Raw genomic sequence first — 17,166 nt, forward strand, 5'->3', positions numbered from 1 at the left:
ATGTAACTGATGAAAATACGCTACACATTTTGATGAAAAACATGGGAAAAAATGGCCATAGAAGAACAGAAAAATAAAACTTTAAATATAATTTCTGTATTATTTCAACATATAATCTTGTGGGGAAAAATCCAGCTCCCTAATAAGTGACACTCTGGATAGGAACAAAAATTAAAATTGTCTCAGTCATGAAGGATTTCTCTTCCACCGACCGAGAACAGAAAAGGTGAATTGTAGCATCAGAACAGATACTACACTGTGATCTTGTCCCGAAGGTCAAGAATTGTTTGTGTTTCTTTATTTGTTTGTTCCCTAAATTCATAATTCAGTTTTATCAGTATTAGATTGTGTATTGCTTTAAAATTAAGTAAATTTACAAAGATAATATTTATATTTTATATTGAATATAGTTCAGATTCATTATTAATCGAATTGGGTTTCTTTTTTTTTTTTTTTTTCCTTTTTTTTAACATGTTTTAATGCTCTTTTTAAAAATGCCGCCATATAGTATCGACAGTGACACTTTGACAAATCTTATCTACATTGCCTGCAGGCATTTTTCGGTTAACAGGCCTTCTTCTTTTCTGTGGCTTCGCATAAACCCGATTGCCACTTGCCAAAAGTATACAATCTACCGTATGTCATCCTAAGCCGGCTTATAAGTATGAACAATAATTACGAGTCGACATTTTTATGTCGACACCGCACTGCAGCTTTGTTAAGTTTGTTTTTACACCGGCTGGAAATGTTTAGAGTTATCTCCCGCTCGTATCGTGTTTGTTTATTTAGTTGCATTACATGACAAGAAAGGGAAAGGATGCATCGCTGTTTATGTCGGCGAATATCGATGGTTGTGTTCCTCCTGGACTTTGTGTCCTTCGCGCGGACGACTCGGGACTTGACGTTAGAACCGGGACATTTGCAAAGGTTCGGTTCCGGTCGTCCTACCAGTCCAGTTGATGAGATGGAGGGGTTTCCGAGCCCGGAAGTTTTTTTCCGCAACTACGTACAAGCCTCCCGTCCGTTGAAAATGAAAGGGGCCGTACGGGAAACCCCGGCTTTCCGTCTCTGGACCGACGATTACTTTATGTCCCTCGACATCGACCCCAACTCCACCGTCCTTGTGGAAAGTGCGAAAAAGGAGAATCGAACGAGACCCCCACGTCATGTTCACTTCAAACAATTTCTTCAAACTTACAACCATTCCGATAATTACATGGTCCAGGATGTTCCCGTCTATCTTAGGTTGGTACCTACTATAAAGTCTTATATTTATTAGTGCTTGTATACATCAGTCCCCATGGCTATTAATATTTGTTCTTTAAAATCCGATAACTAGGGCAATCGAAACACAAATGAACCCCGGGTTTTTGAACACAAAACGAAAAAAACTTAATTTATTTGCGCTGCTTTTTATTTGGGGGTGCTAGTGCATTAACTGACCGCGCTATTTTTTAAATCGTATTTCCAAGTTTAATTAAAGTTTTATGGGTTTTTTTATTCAATTGTAAGGTTAAAGTATAGAATAGGTACAAAACGCTCTCCCCTCCCCATGTTAAGAATGGCTTTTTAAATAATAACGTTATTATTTCAGTACCATTTTGGTAATATATTCAGGTAAATCACCCACCTGCTCCCCCCCCCCCCAATTTTTTTTTTTCTTTTAAAGAAATTACGTGCAACGACAGTGAAAAACCTGGTTAGAAGAAAAGTCGTTTTAGAATTTAGCTGAGAGGAGACAGTATTGGGGTTTACTATACACATAGATTCAAAGGTACGGGCAAAAATGGGGTAGGTGTATCAGAATTTTTGTAAGAATTTTTGACACCCCTAACACGAAACTGCAAATAAAATATAAAAAAAACTCGTAATTTCTCTTTTAAAAGTAGGTTGTTTATTTTCTTTATGGATTATACTTCCAAAATAAACTATTAAAGTTGTTTTAAAAGTAATAGAAAAAATTTTTAAAACAGTAATGAATTTTACGAACTCAATATTTTTCAATTTTTAAACTTTAAAAATCTATCAATTTTTCTATTGATTCTATTTTTACGATATTTTCAGAGTCAATGTGAAATTTTATGCTCTTTCCAATAAACCGAATATAATATTTTAGACAAACGTTTTTTTTTTTAATTCACGCCCCCCCCTATTTTCAAGTGTCTATTAAAAAGTAAATAATTTACTCACCAAAGTTTTATATATCACAAATTGAAGAGAAAAGGTCAATAAATAATATATCCAACAAAACAAGTAGTGTTTTTTTAGAAATTTACCTGTAAAGTTTAAAACCTTCTTTTTTTTTAACCACGTTGTTTGTTTTTTATTTTTTATTTTTATTTTATTTTTTTTTTTTAATGAACTCTTGGTCCTTGCTCCTTTAATTGAAAAAAAAATTAGGACTTGAATTACATTTTTCGATGAGTTATAAGCTTGGAAAGACGGGGTGGAATTATTCACTATTTTTCACGAAATTTCTGACACATCTAAAAATGGGGGACCTAGTTTTGAAAGTCGATTTATCCTAATTTTTTGTAGGTTTCCGACTACTTTTTGATTGTATTTGAAAGCCTAAGGACTAAATTTTCTAAAGGAAAAAAATATTTGTACACGTGGAAAAAAAAAAGTTATGAAAATGTTTTCACGGTGAGCTACCTAATTCAGCTAAATTTTGAAGTTAAATAAATTCATTGTAAAAAAAATCGTTTAAAAGACAAATATTAGTTTTCTGGGTCTATTTCAAAGATAATTAGTAAAGTCCTAAGATATTGAATTAAATAATAAAAAATTTTTTTAAAAAAAACACCTTGTTTGCACAAAACATTAATTATTTAGCCCAAAACCGAGTGATTCTGCTGTTCACAAAACGCAACAAACTAAAATTTTGTAAACACGAAAATTACGAAGGCCCAAAATTTCAGGCAGTCGAAAGACTGTGAAAATGACGTCATGTAATTAAAAGGGAGGAAGTTCTCCCCCCCCCAGTCGCGCATCCATACATTCTTTTTTTTTTTTTTTTTTTTTTTTTTTTTTTTTGAACGTTTGTATTAATTTTTGCGTTTTTTAATTTAATTATTTTTCTATGTTCCTATTTTTAAATTAATTTTTTTCTTAATTATTGTTCAATATTATATAAAAAAAAATGTTATGCCGAAAGTTTCACATTCTTGCGAACAAGGAAATTATTAAAATTTTGCTTATAAAAATTATGCGAAATTTGTAATTTAAAAAAAAAAGTAGAAATATTTTTTGCAATAATAATTTTTTTGTGTGTAAATATTAAATAAGTAATGCTTAATTCAATGGTAATATCGGTAGTTCGAGAAATTCATTTTTCTTCGAGTTATATAGAATTCATTAATACAGATTTAGGGCTATTTTTCGTAATGTTCCTGTAAAAATTATTTTATTTTTATTGTTACAAATTACTATGCTTTATTTATAAAAAAAAAGCAAAAATAAAGTCTTGCGTTTTTTATTTACTACTGAAAACCATAACTTTAGTAAAGGTATTTTTTGTTGAAACAAAATAATACATTTCCATTCGGATTTAAATAAAAATAATCAGTTCATTATATTCCGCGATCATTATTTGATAAATACTGAAGATTTCATTAAAATTGGTTAATTTCCTGATTTTTGGTGATTTTTTTTAAGTAAAGGGTGAGATCAACATGTTTATACATTTTGAGCATCGGCATTCATTTTGCCCGTACCTAGAAAAAGTTGTCAAAAAAAAAATATATATATAACAAATAAATGCTATCAAAGGCAAGATAAGTTGGTGTTTTTGTATTTTTGGTACCGCTATATATATATATATATATATATATATATATATAATTTTTTTTTTCAGGTTAAATTCAAGTTTTATATCTTTTATTGAGTTTGTATTACTGTACACATAGATTCGAAAAAGTTGTCAAAAAACAAATATATAACAAATAAATATTATCAAAGGCAAGATAAGTTACTTTTCTACCAACCTGGATATATTTTTGTGTTTTTATTTAATGTAACATGTTTATTCAGCTCGAAAAATATACAGTGTTCACCGATGTATTGGAAAATTTAAAATGACTGCCGACTCTCTCTTTAACACTAAGTTTGGAAAAAGGTGTTATAAATAAAAAACTAGACAAAATACTGTTAGAAACTCGCTCAATATATGTTACCGTGACATAGGCTGACATATATTCGGTGGGTTTTTAATAGTATTTTGTCTAGTTTTTTATTTATAACACCTTTTCCAAAACTTACCATGTTAAAGAGAGTCGACCGCCATTTTAAACTTGCCAATACATCGGTAAACATTGTGTGTTTTTTGAGCTGAATAAACATGTTACATTGAATAAAAACACAAAAAATATATCTAGTTTGGAAAAGTAATTTATCTTGCCTTTGATAACATTTATTTATATTTGTTTTTTGACAACTTTTTCGAATCTGTGTGTACAGTAATACAAACCCTGAAATGATAACATTATTATTTCAGCGCGGTACCAAAAATACATAAGTACCGATAAGTTACTTTTCTACCTAACTGGATAAGTTTTTACTGTTATTTAAGGCACTAATACAGTTTAGTCAAGTCATTAAAAAATGAAAATATTGAAAAAAAAGTTATATTGTACGTACTGTCGTACTCGTTATGGTCTGAAGTTCTCTGAAAAAAATTTCACTTAATTTCATCAAGTAGTTTTTATTTTACAGCGAAAAAACAATTTTTTACGATACCGAGCAAAAAGTTCGATTTTTATGAAGAAAAGCTAGTATTAAAGATGGAGAGGGAGTGTCGGCGCTTTAACTGGAGTTATCTCCCTTTGGCATGTTCAACAAATTTTGTAATGGCTGACTTCAATGCACTCTCATAAAAATGTGTTTTTCTGTTGTAAAATAAAAACTACTTGATCAAATTAAATGAAACTTTTTTTGTGATCTTCAGTCCAAAACAGATACGTACAATATAATCTTTTTTCGATATTTTCATTTTTTTAATGTCTTGACTAAACTGTACAAGTACCTTATTTAATGTAAAATGTTTATTTGGTTTGAAGAACGAGTCATGTTGACGCTGCCGGACAACAAGAAAAGATGGTCACAATGTCTTTGAAGACTCGCTAATCACTTCAAAATAAGAAATAAAACAAAATAGATGTTACCGTGACATTTATTGAGTGGGTTTCTACATCTAGTCTCCAAAGACATCGTGACCATCTTTTCTTGTTCTTCGGCAGTGTCAACATTACTCGTTTTTGAAACCGATTAAACATTTTACATTAAATAAAAACACTAAAAACTTATCCAATTAGGTAGAAAAGTAACTTATCTTGCCTTTGATAACATTTGTTATGTATTTGTTTTTTGACAACTTTTTCGTACGTCTGTGTCTAGTAAAACAAACCCATTTACATAATTTTTGGAATGTGATTTTTTTGCCACTTGTACAGTTTAATCAAGACATTAAAAAATGAAAATATCGACAAAGTTATATTGTATGTATCCATTATGGAATGAAGTTCTTTGAAAAAAAATTTCACTTAATTTCATGAAGTATTTTTTTTTTTTTTTTTTTTTTTACAGCAAAAAAACAGTTTGTTAAAATACCGATCAAAAGGTAGCCATGTTTCGATTTTTAGGTAGAAAAGCTATTGTTTAAAATGGGAAGGGGGGGGTGTCGACGCTTTAAACTGAGTTTCCCTGTAAAAAAAACAAAAAAAACTATATCAAATTAAATGAATTTTTTTTTTTTTTGTAGAACTTCATTCCATAATGGTTATGTACAATATAACTTTTTCAATATTTTCATTTTTTAAGTTCTTGATTGAACTGTATAAGTACTGATTTTTCAGTCAATGTGTTGGTTGTCCAACCGAAGACCTACCTTTTTAGAATGTGGGCTTTTAAGGATCTAAGGGGTAATCCGGCCCGCTACAAAAGAATATCGCCTTTAAATTTATCACTGACAAGTAATTCGAAAGATACAACATAATTCAATGTTCCATGTTTTCCTGTAGTAGTTTGTTCTGGCAGCCATATTGTTTTAGCTTTAGCAGCTAAGAGAAACTGCAGGCTGTGCGCCTGTGTAAACAGAGAGAAAAGAAAAAACTTTCTGAATTTGGAAAGAAGCGAAAATAAGAGGGGATGTTTATTCCGAAAGCCGATCTTAACATGGGGAGGTTGGGAATAATACCCCTAAAAAGCATCTCGTTGTAGGTAAGTCTTTTTTATTTAAAAAAAAAAAAAAAAAAAAGAAAAAATTTGAGAGCAAGCTGGTTAAATTCCTTTTGGAGGTAAACTTTCTTCGATGACAGGTATTCAATAAAAATAGTGCACTTGTCGTCTGCTGCAAAACTAGAACAGCTTTTGCGCATGCTCCATGAACAGCTCCATTTCATCAACGAACATGGCAGATAATTCAAAATACTAGAAAATATCATTGCACGCTGAATTTGTTATTACTAAAAAAAATACTTGTCGACTATAAATTTAAAAGCGATATGCGTTCGTGACGGGTCAGATTACCACTATATATCGTTAAGTCAGCATTCTAAAGGTAGGTCTTTAGTTGGACAACCAGCGCACATTGACCGATTTTTCATTTTTTTTTTTTTGTTTTTTTTTTTTTTGTTAATATAGGGGAAATTCTGGATAATGTTAACTAAAAAAGTGATTACAAAAGTTTAATAGTTTTTGTGAGTGTGTGGAGTGGTAACACCTGTTACGACATCTGGTGCTACCAGATTAGGCTGTCCAAAGATATTGGATTCCTGACCAAAAATGCACCAAACAATAACATTGGTTTTTTTCCTTTCTCTTTGAAAAACTTAATCATGTTATGTAATGGGGAAAAACAAAAATAATTTCTATCTTCACAAAACAATCAAACCAAACACCATAAATGAATATTTGAAGATATAAAGAACATGAAGGATAAAAAATGTTTGCAAAATTACTGGCTTTCGTATTAAATAATCTGAGAAGAGTTCATGTGCCATGAAACAAAACAACCAAAACCATTAAAATTCCGGTTAGTATTGTGCATATAAAATTGAGAAAAAAACCCTTTTCTCAATTTTCTGATTTTACTGTTTCATTGTTATATAAGCATGAGATCAGGTAAAATTTGTTGGCCATTTTCTTTTGTTTCGGCTTCTTCACATGATGTTGACATTTTTTAAGCATGATTTTCTCAATTTTAGATGAATACTATTAACTGTATTTTAATGGAAATGATTCGTTATTTAGTCATATATAATGAAAACTACAACATAAAATTACTTTTAATGAAAATATCTTTTTTATTGCATTCTTCCAGGATCTTTATACACTAGCGGGGGTGCCCGGCGTTGCCTGGATGTTTAGGTGGTGTAGTAAGGAGCCCCTCGTGGAGGAGGGGATCAAAACAACATTAGGAAAAGGTGCTTAAAAAAAAAAAAGTGATAGTAGACAGTCAGGCTCAAACCCGTAACGCGAAGGAGAAAAAAAGGATTAAAAAAAAAAAAACATGTCTTAGTCGATGTCTCTATCCTCTGACCAGAAGTTTGAAACGTTGAAATCAAGGTTAAGTTAATCCAACCGATACGATGACTTGTGAAAATGGAGACGCAAAAACTGACCTTGACCTCCTTGTAGAAAACTGCCCAGCTGAGGGTGAAGGAATTAATCTTTTGGGCCAATTTTTCAATATTTGTCGTCCAAGACGTCAAACTTGAGAACGATACTGATCTCGTCAGGATCCGTTGTGTCTGTCCAAAGCTTTTGGCAGGCATACATACATTCACACAAACCGACGATTGAGATTTATATTATAGACTAGCCTGGGTGCCCGGGTGTTTGGAGGTCTGTGTAAAAAAAAAAAAAAAAAAAAAAAAAAGAGGTAGTAGGTAGGCTCAAACCCATATCGTGAAAGAAGAAAAGAATGTGAAAAAAAAAATGATGTCTTTGCCGTTGCGTCCATCACCAAACCGGAAGTGGTGAAGGTTTAAATTAAGGCTAGTCAATCGAAAAGAGACAATGACTTTCGAAAATATCAGCGAAAAAAGCGACCCCTCCCTGTAGAAAAGTGCTCAGTTGAGGGTGAAGGAAAGAATGTTTTTGGCCGAACTTCAAAACAATACTGATCTCGTGAAAATTTGTGGCATCTATCGGAAGTTTTAGACATACATACATACATTTAAAGACAGGTGAGATTTATATAATAGATTTCTAGAATGGTGCACTTTTTGTCAGTCCTGTGCTCCTTTTTGGCTGAGGGGCGAATTGAATTTTTTACACATAAAAACGCAACTTGATAATGATAGTGAGGAGGATAAATGGAGATCCACTTTATATAAAATTTGACGCAATTCTATCAAATAGTTTTGGAGCCTATAAACGACCAACAGATGAGCAACAAAAAAGGCTCAAATACATGCAAACAATTGCAGCTGTTCTATCGACTGAAAGTAATTATCTCCCATGAAGTTGACAATTGTACAATTCTTATTGACAATTCCATCGTAAAAGTGAATTATTTGTTATGTTTGAATTTCTGATTAAAAGTCACGCAACACAAACGAAAGAAATGTCACAAAAAATATGTGCAAGTCAAATATTCATTTAAAGTCATTTACATTTTTTTTATTAAATGTAGGAACATAAAACGGGAGTATCTTTTAATGATTTTTTTTTTTTTAATTCACACGTAACGATACTTTCTTTTTATTTAAATTCATAAATATATAATATATATAGTACAAGTCCTTCTCCCTTTGTCCACAGTAGATAAACAAATTTTAATTGTAATCTATGTATCTATAAAAGTGAAAGTGTCTGTCTGTGTACATTTCCCTATGCAATAACTCTGTCAATTTTCAGTCTACAGACTCCAAATTTGATATACCAGGTATTGCACAGTGGGCTAAATGACTGAGTTTGGGGAAAATATGATTTAGTGCCAGACCCCGGTTTTTTGGACTTTTTTTCTTGGAAGATGAAATTTGACGTTAAAAATCCTGAAAAAATGACTAGATTTTGTACATTTTTGGTGTGAATTTATTAAAAATAAGTATTTTTTTCAAAAAAAAACTCAAGACACCAACTATAGTTGTTTAGTGGTCCATATGTAAGTTTAAAGTGACCTTGTAACACATTTTGAACTTCAATGTTTCAATTTTGAAAATATGGTGATCTAACAAAAAATTTTAAGATAAATTAAAATCCAAAATTTTTTGTTGCATCTGCCAAATTAAAAATGCCATAACTTGAGAAATACTTAAAAATCTCATTTTTATGGCATTTGATCACAAATTTGATACTCTCTAAAGATAAACTGATCAAAAGGCTGTTTGGGCCTATTTCCACCGTTTAACCCACGGTGTATTGAGATTTAGGTAAATCTTTTGTAATCTGTTTTCAGCCAGAAATTTGGCTGTTAAAGGGTCAAAGTTCAACGATTTGACCTTTGAGAACTCTACCAAAATCCTCTGTCAATTTTGGGTATAAACAATTGAAATTTTAGATATAGATTCCTTAGACATGGATCTAACTTGATTTGAGCCCAAAACAATAAATATTAAGGAGTCAAAATAGGGGTTAAAGTTAAAAAAAAAAAAAAAATTGACCTCTGCGGTCTCTACCAAATTACTCGGACACTTTTTGGTCTAAACATTTGAAATTTTACATAATTTTTCAGAGATAGGGCAAGCTTTTTAATCAGCTTGGGTCGAAAATTGTGCTACGAATATATAAATGTATGTTTGCATGTCTGCCTAAAACTTTCGAAAGAGGCAACGGATTTTTACAAGATCAGTATCGTTTTGAAGCTTGACCCTTCAGATGACGAATACTGAAAAATTGGCTAAAAACATTTTCTTCTCAACTGGGCACTTTTCTACAGGGAGGGGTCATTTTTTTCGCTGATATTGTCGAAAGTCATCCTCTCTTTTTGATTGTCTAGCCTTAATTTAAGCCTACGTCACTTCCGGTTTGACGGTGCTCGTAACAACAAAGACGTCAGATTTTTTCCCCGTTCTTTTCCTCCTTGGCAGTACATGTTTGAGCCTGCCTTCCTACTACCACTTTTCTTTTTTTGCTCAACACACACACCTCCAAACACCCAGCCAACGCCGGGCAAGCATGCTAGTATATCTATAAAAGTGAGAATGTGTGTGAGGACACTTCTCAACCTATATATTCAACGAATGTTTGATCTATCGACTTGAAATTTGGTATATAGGGTATTGAGACATGTAGAAAACTTTTTGATCGGTTTTCATCCTGAAAGAAGGGCTGCTAAGGGGTCAAAATTGAAAAATTGGTACGTGGGGGGGGGATTGGATTTTTATCTTTTTTTGTCAACTGTTTCACGACTGCGCATGCACAAATCGTTCAAATGACAACTTCTGTTAAGAATAAGTAAGTTTGAAATCACATTTTAAAGATTATGGCACAATGGTTTAATGGTTATCATACTTGACTCACTGTCTTTAGATTTTGGTTTCGATCTTTGCTCGAGTATTTTTTTCTTTTTTTTACTCACAAGAAGTGAACTGTTTAAAAGAAACACATTTGCATGCACGTGTCTCGGTCTTTTTTCCATTTGTTTTACTTAATTTTTTTTTTTTTTTTTTTTTTTTTAAGGAATTTAACTTTACGTTCAATACCAGGTAACACTGGGTACACCTGCTAGTGTGTGTGTGTGTGTGTGTGTGTATATATATATATATAATGCGAGAGAAAAAATAGTATGCTAAAGCCAAGTTAATCAACCTTCGGTCTTTTCCCTATATATTTTGATTGCATAAAAACAAAGTACATACACAAAAATCCCTCAATTTGTTTTTGTTTTTTGTTTTTTACAAAGTGATCACTTATCCCTGAGTGGCTTCTGGGCCTTGATAAGGGTTATTGCATGTACAGTACGTTAGTGTGGGGATTTAATCAAAGTGTCTACTTAAGGGGGCGGTTCATCAGAATTTGTTTACGTTGGACTTGAAGACATCCAGGTTGTAGTCAGGTGGGAAGCAGGCAGACGGAACAGAGTTCCACAGGCGTGCACTTCTAAGAAAGAAGCTTTGTTCATGGAATCTACATTTTGATTTAGGCACAGATAAAGAGTGGGGAAAATTTTGGACAGTGGTTTCAGCTAGACGGGTGTTTTGCATAAAAGATTGGCGAGGGGGGACTAGAGATTGGAGCTCAGACATGCACTTGCCATGGAAATAACGATAAAACAAAGATAGGCTCGCAACGTCTCTTCTGTGGGAGAGAGATTGCAGGGAAGAGAAAAGGGCATCCCCCACTATGCCACGAAGTCTATTTTGTACTCTGTCAAGGCAGGATAGGCTGTTTTTAGCAGCTCCTGCCCAGATATGGCAGCGGTATTCCATCCTTGGGCATACTTGGCTTTTATATAGATAGAGAATTGCATCAGTAGTGAGATATCTTCTGGAGCGGTAGAAGGATCCCACCATCTTTCCAGTGACCTTGGCAACAGACTTGATGTACGTGTTCCATTTCAGATCAGGAGTAAAGGTCAAGCCCAGAAGCTTGTCAAAACATGAGGCTTCTAGACGAGAGCCATCAATTTCAATTGATGCCAGATGGGGATCAGAGCGTTGATGATGTAAAGATAGGAGTTTGGTTTTAGATGAATTAAAGGTAACCAGCCACGTCTTCCCCCACTGAACCACACGCTCGAGATCAGAGGAGAGAGAATCAGAACTTTGTCATTTACAGCCTTTGACGTGTTGCCGTAGATGGTCGTGTCATCAGCATAGATGTCAACGAATGATTTAAGCATGTGTTTAGTGAAATCTTTGATGTAGATCAGGAAAAGAGTTGGGCCCAGGATTGACCCTTGAGGGACTCCAGCATTAATACTGCAGGCTTCTGATTTTTGTCCATCGACCACTACTCTTATGAGCCTATCAAAGAGAAATGATTTAATAATAGAGAAAACATTTCCAGTTATACCGTAGCTGGAAATCTTGTGAAGTAGGCCTTTATGCCATACCTTGTCGAAGGCCTTTGATATGTCAAGAGCAATATCCCTAGAAAGGAAGCCTTTGTCAAGAGATTCACTAGGAAAAAATTAGGAGTAATTTACAATTAACTCCTCAAATGACCCATTTCTTACTAACATTCTATCATTTTCACTCTCTCTTAATGTTGTTTGAACCACCTGTTCTATATAGTAACTTCTCAACCATTCGCCATCTTGTCTTTATATGATTTTTTTGTTTCATATATCGAATTTCAGTACTTACTTGAACAGTGCTAAATACATTAGTTTGTTATATATAATGTTACTTATTTACTTTGGTTCTGTTGTGGCACATATGGAATTTACAATAATGGTGTTCTACACTATGTGGACCGTGTTAGTCAATTGTTCAAGTAACTGTAAATGTGTGTGTGTGTGGCTATGTGTGTGCCACGTACCTTGTTTCTTCTTCTCTTACACGATTGACCTGCGATTCTAGCATTATTCTCCATTCTTTGCAAATGGGAGTCTTTTGTAACACATCAAAAATGACACAAGTCTTGAGTTTATTCTGCTACCATCACTGGGTCAGAAACGCGTCACCAATTTCTCTGATTATTTTGTGCACTACATGTTTGAAGGTTCATCGTTCTCTCTGACTGCCACCCCCTCCATTCAATTCCCATTGTTAACTATACAACTACCAACTGTTTTTTTGTTCTACAGAACTCCAATCACAGACAATTGCATCATCTTTGACATTTGAAATAAGTTAGTCATCAACCTATTATTGTTTGTAAAGTCTTTATCTGTCAAATATTTATCTATTTATTTGAAAAACTGTTGTTTTTTTTACCATTCCTTAAGCTTAGTTGTGCAAACTGTATATTTATTTAGTTAACCTACTCGATTCTCGTCACCTTAGGGCCCCAACCTAGGTATTAAGTTATGAAAATATATGACAATTATGTTAACCAGAATCTTCAGCATTTCATCCTCATAGGGATTCATCAGACTAAAATGTACACAATTCATATTGCTGAACGTATATACACATATATGAATATATACACATACATTTGAATACATATATATCCATACATATACACACAAATATATATGCACACATATAGTGTTTTAACTTTTAAATTCAGATGAACATATTTCCGCTCAAACAAAAATTTATTGATCATTTAAAATAAGCACTTACAGAATCAACTCACTTTTGCCAAACGAGTGTATTTATATCAGTAACATAAAAATATCGCATTTTGGTGACGATGATGTCGCTGAATGTGTTTTTGCTATCACTTAGGTTTTTTAAGCATTTCTCATGCAGAAAGTTGTTGAGATGCTTAAAAAGTGGTAGTCGGTAGGTGAGAGGTCTGGAGAGTATGGCAGATGAGGCAGTTTCATAGCCCAATCATTTCAACTTCTGCAGGATCAGTTTAGCAATGTGCAGTCAAGCATTGTTGTGGAGAATTGAGCATTTTCTGTTGAGTAATGCTGGGTGTTATCAAAGTTTTTGATACATTTCATCCATTTGTTGACAGTACTTTTCTGCTATAAGAGTTTCACCTGCATTCAAAAAATCACCAAACAATCAGCATGACCTTCTTTTGGAATTTAGTCAGCATCTAACTTTTGAGTTGAGCATCTCTAGTTGTCGTAAAGAACCCACTTTTCATCCTAAGTCACAACCCAGTCAAGAAACAAGCCCTTCTTGTTGCGTAAAAGAAGGGAAGATGACGCTTCATAACAGCGTTTCTTTTGGTTTAATTCGTGAGAGACCTATTTATCAAATTGTTTTTTTTTTTACCAATTTCTCTCAAGTGGTTGGAAATCGTTATATATGTTACATCTAATTCAGAAGCAAGTTCTCAAACAGTTGTGCGTGGATTGGCTTTGGCTAAGGCTCTTAATTGATTCTTGTCAACATCCAATGGTCGACCACTACGCTCATCATCTTCAAGACTCATCGCCACCACAAAATTTCTTAAACCACCATTGTACTGTGCATTCAGTAGTGGTTCCTGGGTCAAACACTTTGTTGACATCACAAGCTGTTTTAGCAGCTTTTCGGCCTAGTTTGAATGAAAATAAGAAAATTGTGCGAATTCGCTTTTTTTTCATCTTGTATTAAACGTTCTGAAAAAAGACGTAATTGTTTTAAAACGATTGTAATTTAAACGATTAAATAGAGCAGAAAACGCTCTTTAAAATGATGATATATAAAGTAAAGGTATTATAACAAAAACATATTTGAAATCAAAATTTAAAATTTTGCAAGAACTTCTCAACCTAATATTTTTCTCTTTTTAGTTTTGAAGAGGGATAACTCGGCCTTTATTGTGAATTAAAAGTGACCTTTTTAACATGTGTATGCTTTGAGTATAAATTCAAGACTAAAAAATCTTCATATATAATAAAACTATAAAAAAGATTTTAGTTGTTATATTAGTTTAAATTTTATTATTGTAATCTTAAGGTAAAGTTTATTCTGTGCAAACAGTTGTTTGCTATTTCGTTTCTACAGTGTAATAGGTTTGGGGGGTCTTTAAAGCTTAGGATTTCATATTTCTCATTCAGACATAATCAACAAAGGTCATCAAAATTTCTACATGGACTGACTTGTCATACTATTCTCCACTCGACTATTGGCAAACATCTGCTTTCTAATCTTTGAGCTCCCACTAATGGGTTGCTAATGTTATTTTTAATTGGCATTTCTTTTTGTTATTGAATGTGTGTAATATCTAATGTCAAAATCTACAAAAGTCGTACCCATATAGTATTTCTTGTAATTAGTTTTGGCAAATATTATGGTTTTGTAAACAATGCAAATATTCTACAGTTGCAACTAATGAAGAGAAAAAATCTATATATATATATATATATAAAAGCGAAAATGTATGTATGTTTGGATGTCTGCTAAAAACTTTTGACAGACGCGACGAAAATTCACAAACTCGGTATCACATCAAAGCTCCATCCTTTGCTCGAAAAATATTGAAAAATTGGCTAAAAAATTTAACATTTTCACCTCAAAATCGACAATTTTCGACAGCGGGGGTGGGGGGTCAACAAAAACGGTCCTCTTGTGACAATGACCGATTCTACGCATGCGTCAGATGACGTCGTGACCTGATTTACTTTAAATAGTTGAAAAACCGAACAAATTTCATGTACGTCGCTTTAGCTCAGTTGGTTGAGGCCTTGGTTCATTATCTAAACGTTTTGGGTTCGAATCATGGTGTGAGATTTTTTTTTTTTATCTTTTTTTAAATTTTAATATCGAAACAGGCTTATTTAAGCCATTTTTCACGTGTTCGTTTTTCTGTTTTCAGCGTTCGTTTGCCTTACGTTAGTTTTTTTTGTGGATGGGGGGGGGGGATTGCATTGCATTGTTATAATAACTGAACATGCATTCATGACCTGAGACATTTAACTCGGTTGTAAATATTGACGGTGTGAGACTCTAAGAAAGTGACCCTTGTCATGTGTGTGCATCAGAAGCAGAGATGCATCATTAAATTTTTGACAAAAGTGCATTGAGATGGTAGTGTCTATGTAGAAAAAAATTCTGGGGCATAAAGGTCATTTGTTTAAATGGTACCATTCCCATTTTCATAGCACTTCAAAACTTTGAGCTTAAAAAAAGTAGGCTTTAATTTTGGAATGACTTTCATAGAAAAAAAATAGCAATCAAATAATTTGTCTAGTTGTACTAAACAGTTTAAAGCATTTTGTAATGATTTTGTAATGATATTCTTCATCTGAAGAAGTTCAATCAATTTCATAACGAGTTAAATAAAAAAAATTACATTAGAAATCTTAGGATTGTATGGAAAATCTATTTCTGGCCATTTTGTAAAATTAAGTGCAGTGTTTTTTTTTGTTTTTGTTTTTTTTTAAATTGTCAATTTCGAGAATTTTGCAGCGAATGCTATAAAAAGTAATGATAAAAAATAATATAAAGTAATAATGAAATACAAAATATAAAAAGTAATAATGAAATAAAAAAAATATAAAAAGTAATGATAAAAAATAATATAAAAAGTAATAATTAAATAAAAAATACTATAAAAAGTAATGATAAAAAATAAAACGTAATAATGAACAAAAAAATATAAAAAGTAATGATAAAAAATAAAAACTAATGATGAACTAAAAAAATATAAAAAGTAATGATATAAAATAAAAAGTAATAATGAAATAAAACAATATAAAAAGTAATAATGAAATAAAACAATATAAAAAGTAATTAAGAAATAAAAACAATATAAAAAGTAATAATGAAATAAAAAAAATATAAAAAGTAATGATAAAAAATAATATAAAAAGTAATAATTAAATAAAAAATACTATAAAAAGTAATGATAAAAAATAAAACGTAATAATGAACAAAAAAATATAAAAAGTAATGATAAAAAATAAAAAGTAATGATGAACTAAAAAAATATAAAAAGTAATGATATAAAATAAAAAGTAATTAAGAAATAAAAAAGTATAAAAAGTAATTTAGCAATAAAAAAATATAAAAAGTAATTAAGAAATAAAAAAATATAAAAAGTAATTAAGAAATAAAAAAATATAAAAAGTAATTAAGAAATAAAAAAATATAAAAAGTAATTAAGAAATAAAAAAATATAAAAAGTAATTAAGAAATAAAAAAATATAAAAATAATGAACTAAAAAAATATAAAAAGTAATGATAAAAAATATAAAAAGTAATGATAAAAAATATAAAAAGTAATGATAAAAATATAAAAAGTAATGATAAAAAATATAAAAAGTAATGATAAAAAAATATAAAAAGTAATGATAAAAAATATAAAAAGTAATGATAAAAAATATAAAAAGTAATGACAAAAAAATATAAAAAGTAATAAAAAAATATAAAAAGTAATGATAAAAAATAAAAAGTAATGATAAAAAAATATGAAAATAATGAACTAAAAAAATATAAAAAGTAATGATAAAAATAATATAAAAAGTAATTATTAAAAATATTATAAAAAGTAATAATGAAATAAAAAATTATAAAAAGTAATAATGAAATAAAAAATACTATAAAAAGTAATGATAAAAGATAATATAAAAAGTAATGATAAAAAATATAAAAAGTAATTATAAAAAATAATAAAAAAGGTAATGATATCAAAATGAAAAGTAATAATGAAATAAAAATAATATAA

The 17,166-nt window shown here is 31.2% G+C and overlaps 1 protein-coding gene across 1 annotated transcript in view; it reads left to right on the forward strand.

Moving 5' to 3' along the window:
* Nucleotides 1-717: 717 nt before the first annotated feature.
* Nucleotides 718-17,166, forward strand: part of LOC145292214 (tRNA wybutosine-synthesizing protein 5-like) — an 86,045-nt gene continuing 69,596 nt past the window's right edge. The window contains exon 1 of the mRNA XM_080138528.1: nucleotides 718-1,245. Within this exon, the coding sequence (XP_079994654.1) occupies nucleotides 818-1,245 (428 nt within the window). The 5' untranslated portion in view covers nucleotides 718-817. The remainder of the gene's footprint in view (nucleotides 1,246-17,166) is intronic.

This window comes from Euprymna scolopes, chromosome 13 (genome assembly GCF_053919585.1).
Source record: "Euprymna scolopes isolate OS-2025 chromosome 13, ASM5391958v1, whole genome shotgun sequence".
Lineage (NCBI taxonomy): Eukaryota > Metazoa > Mollusca > Cephalopoda > Sepiida > Sepiolidae > Euprymna > Euprymna scolopes.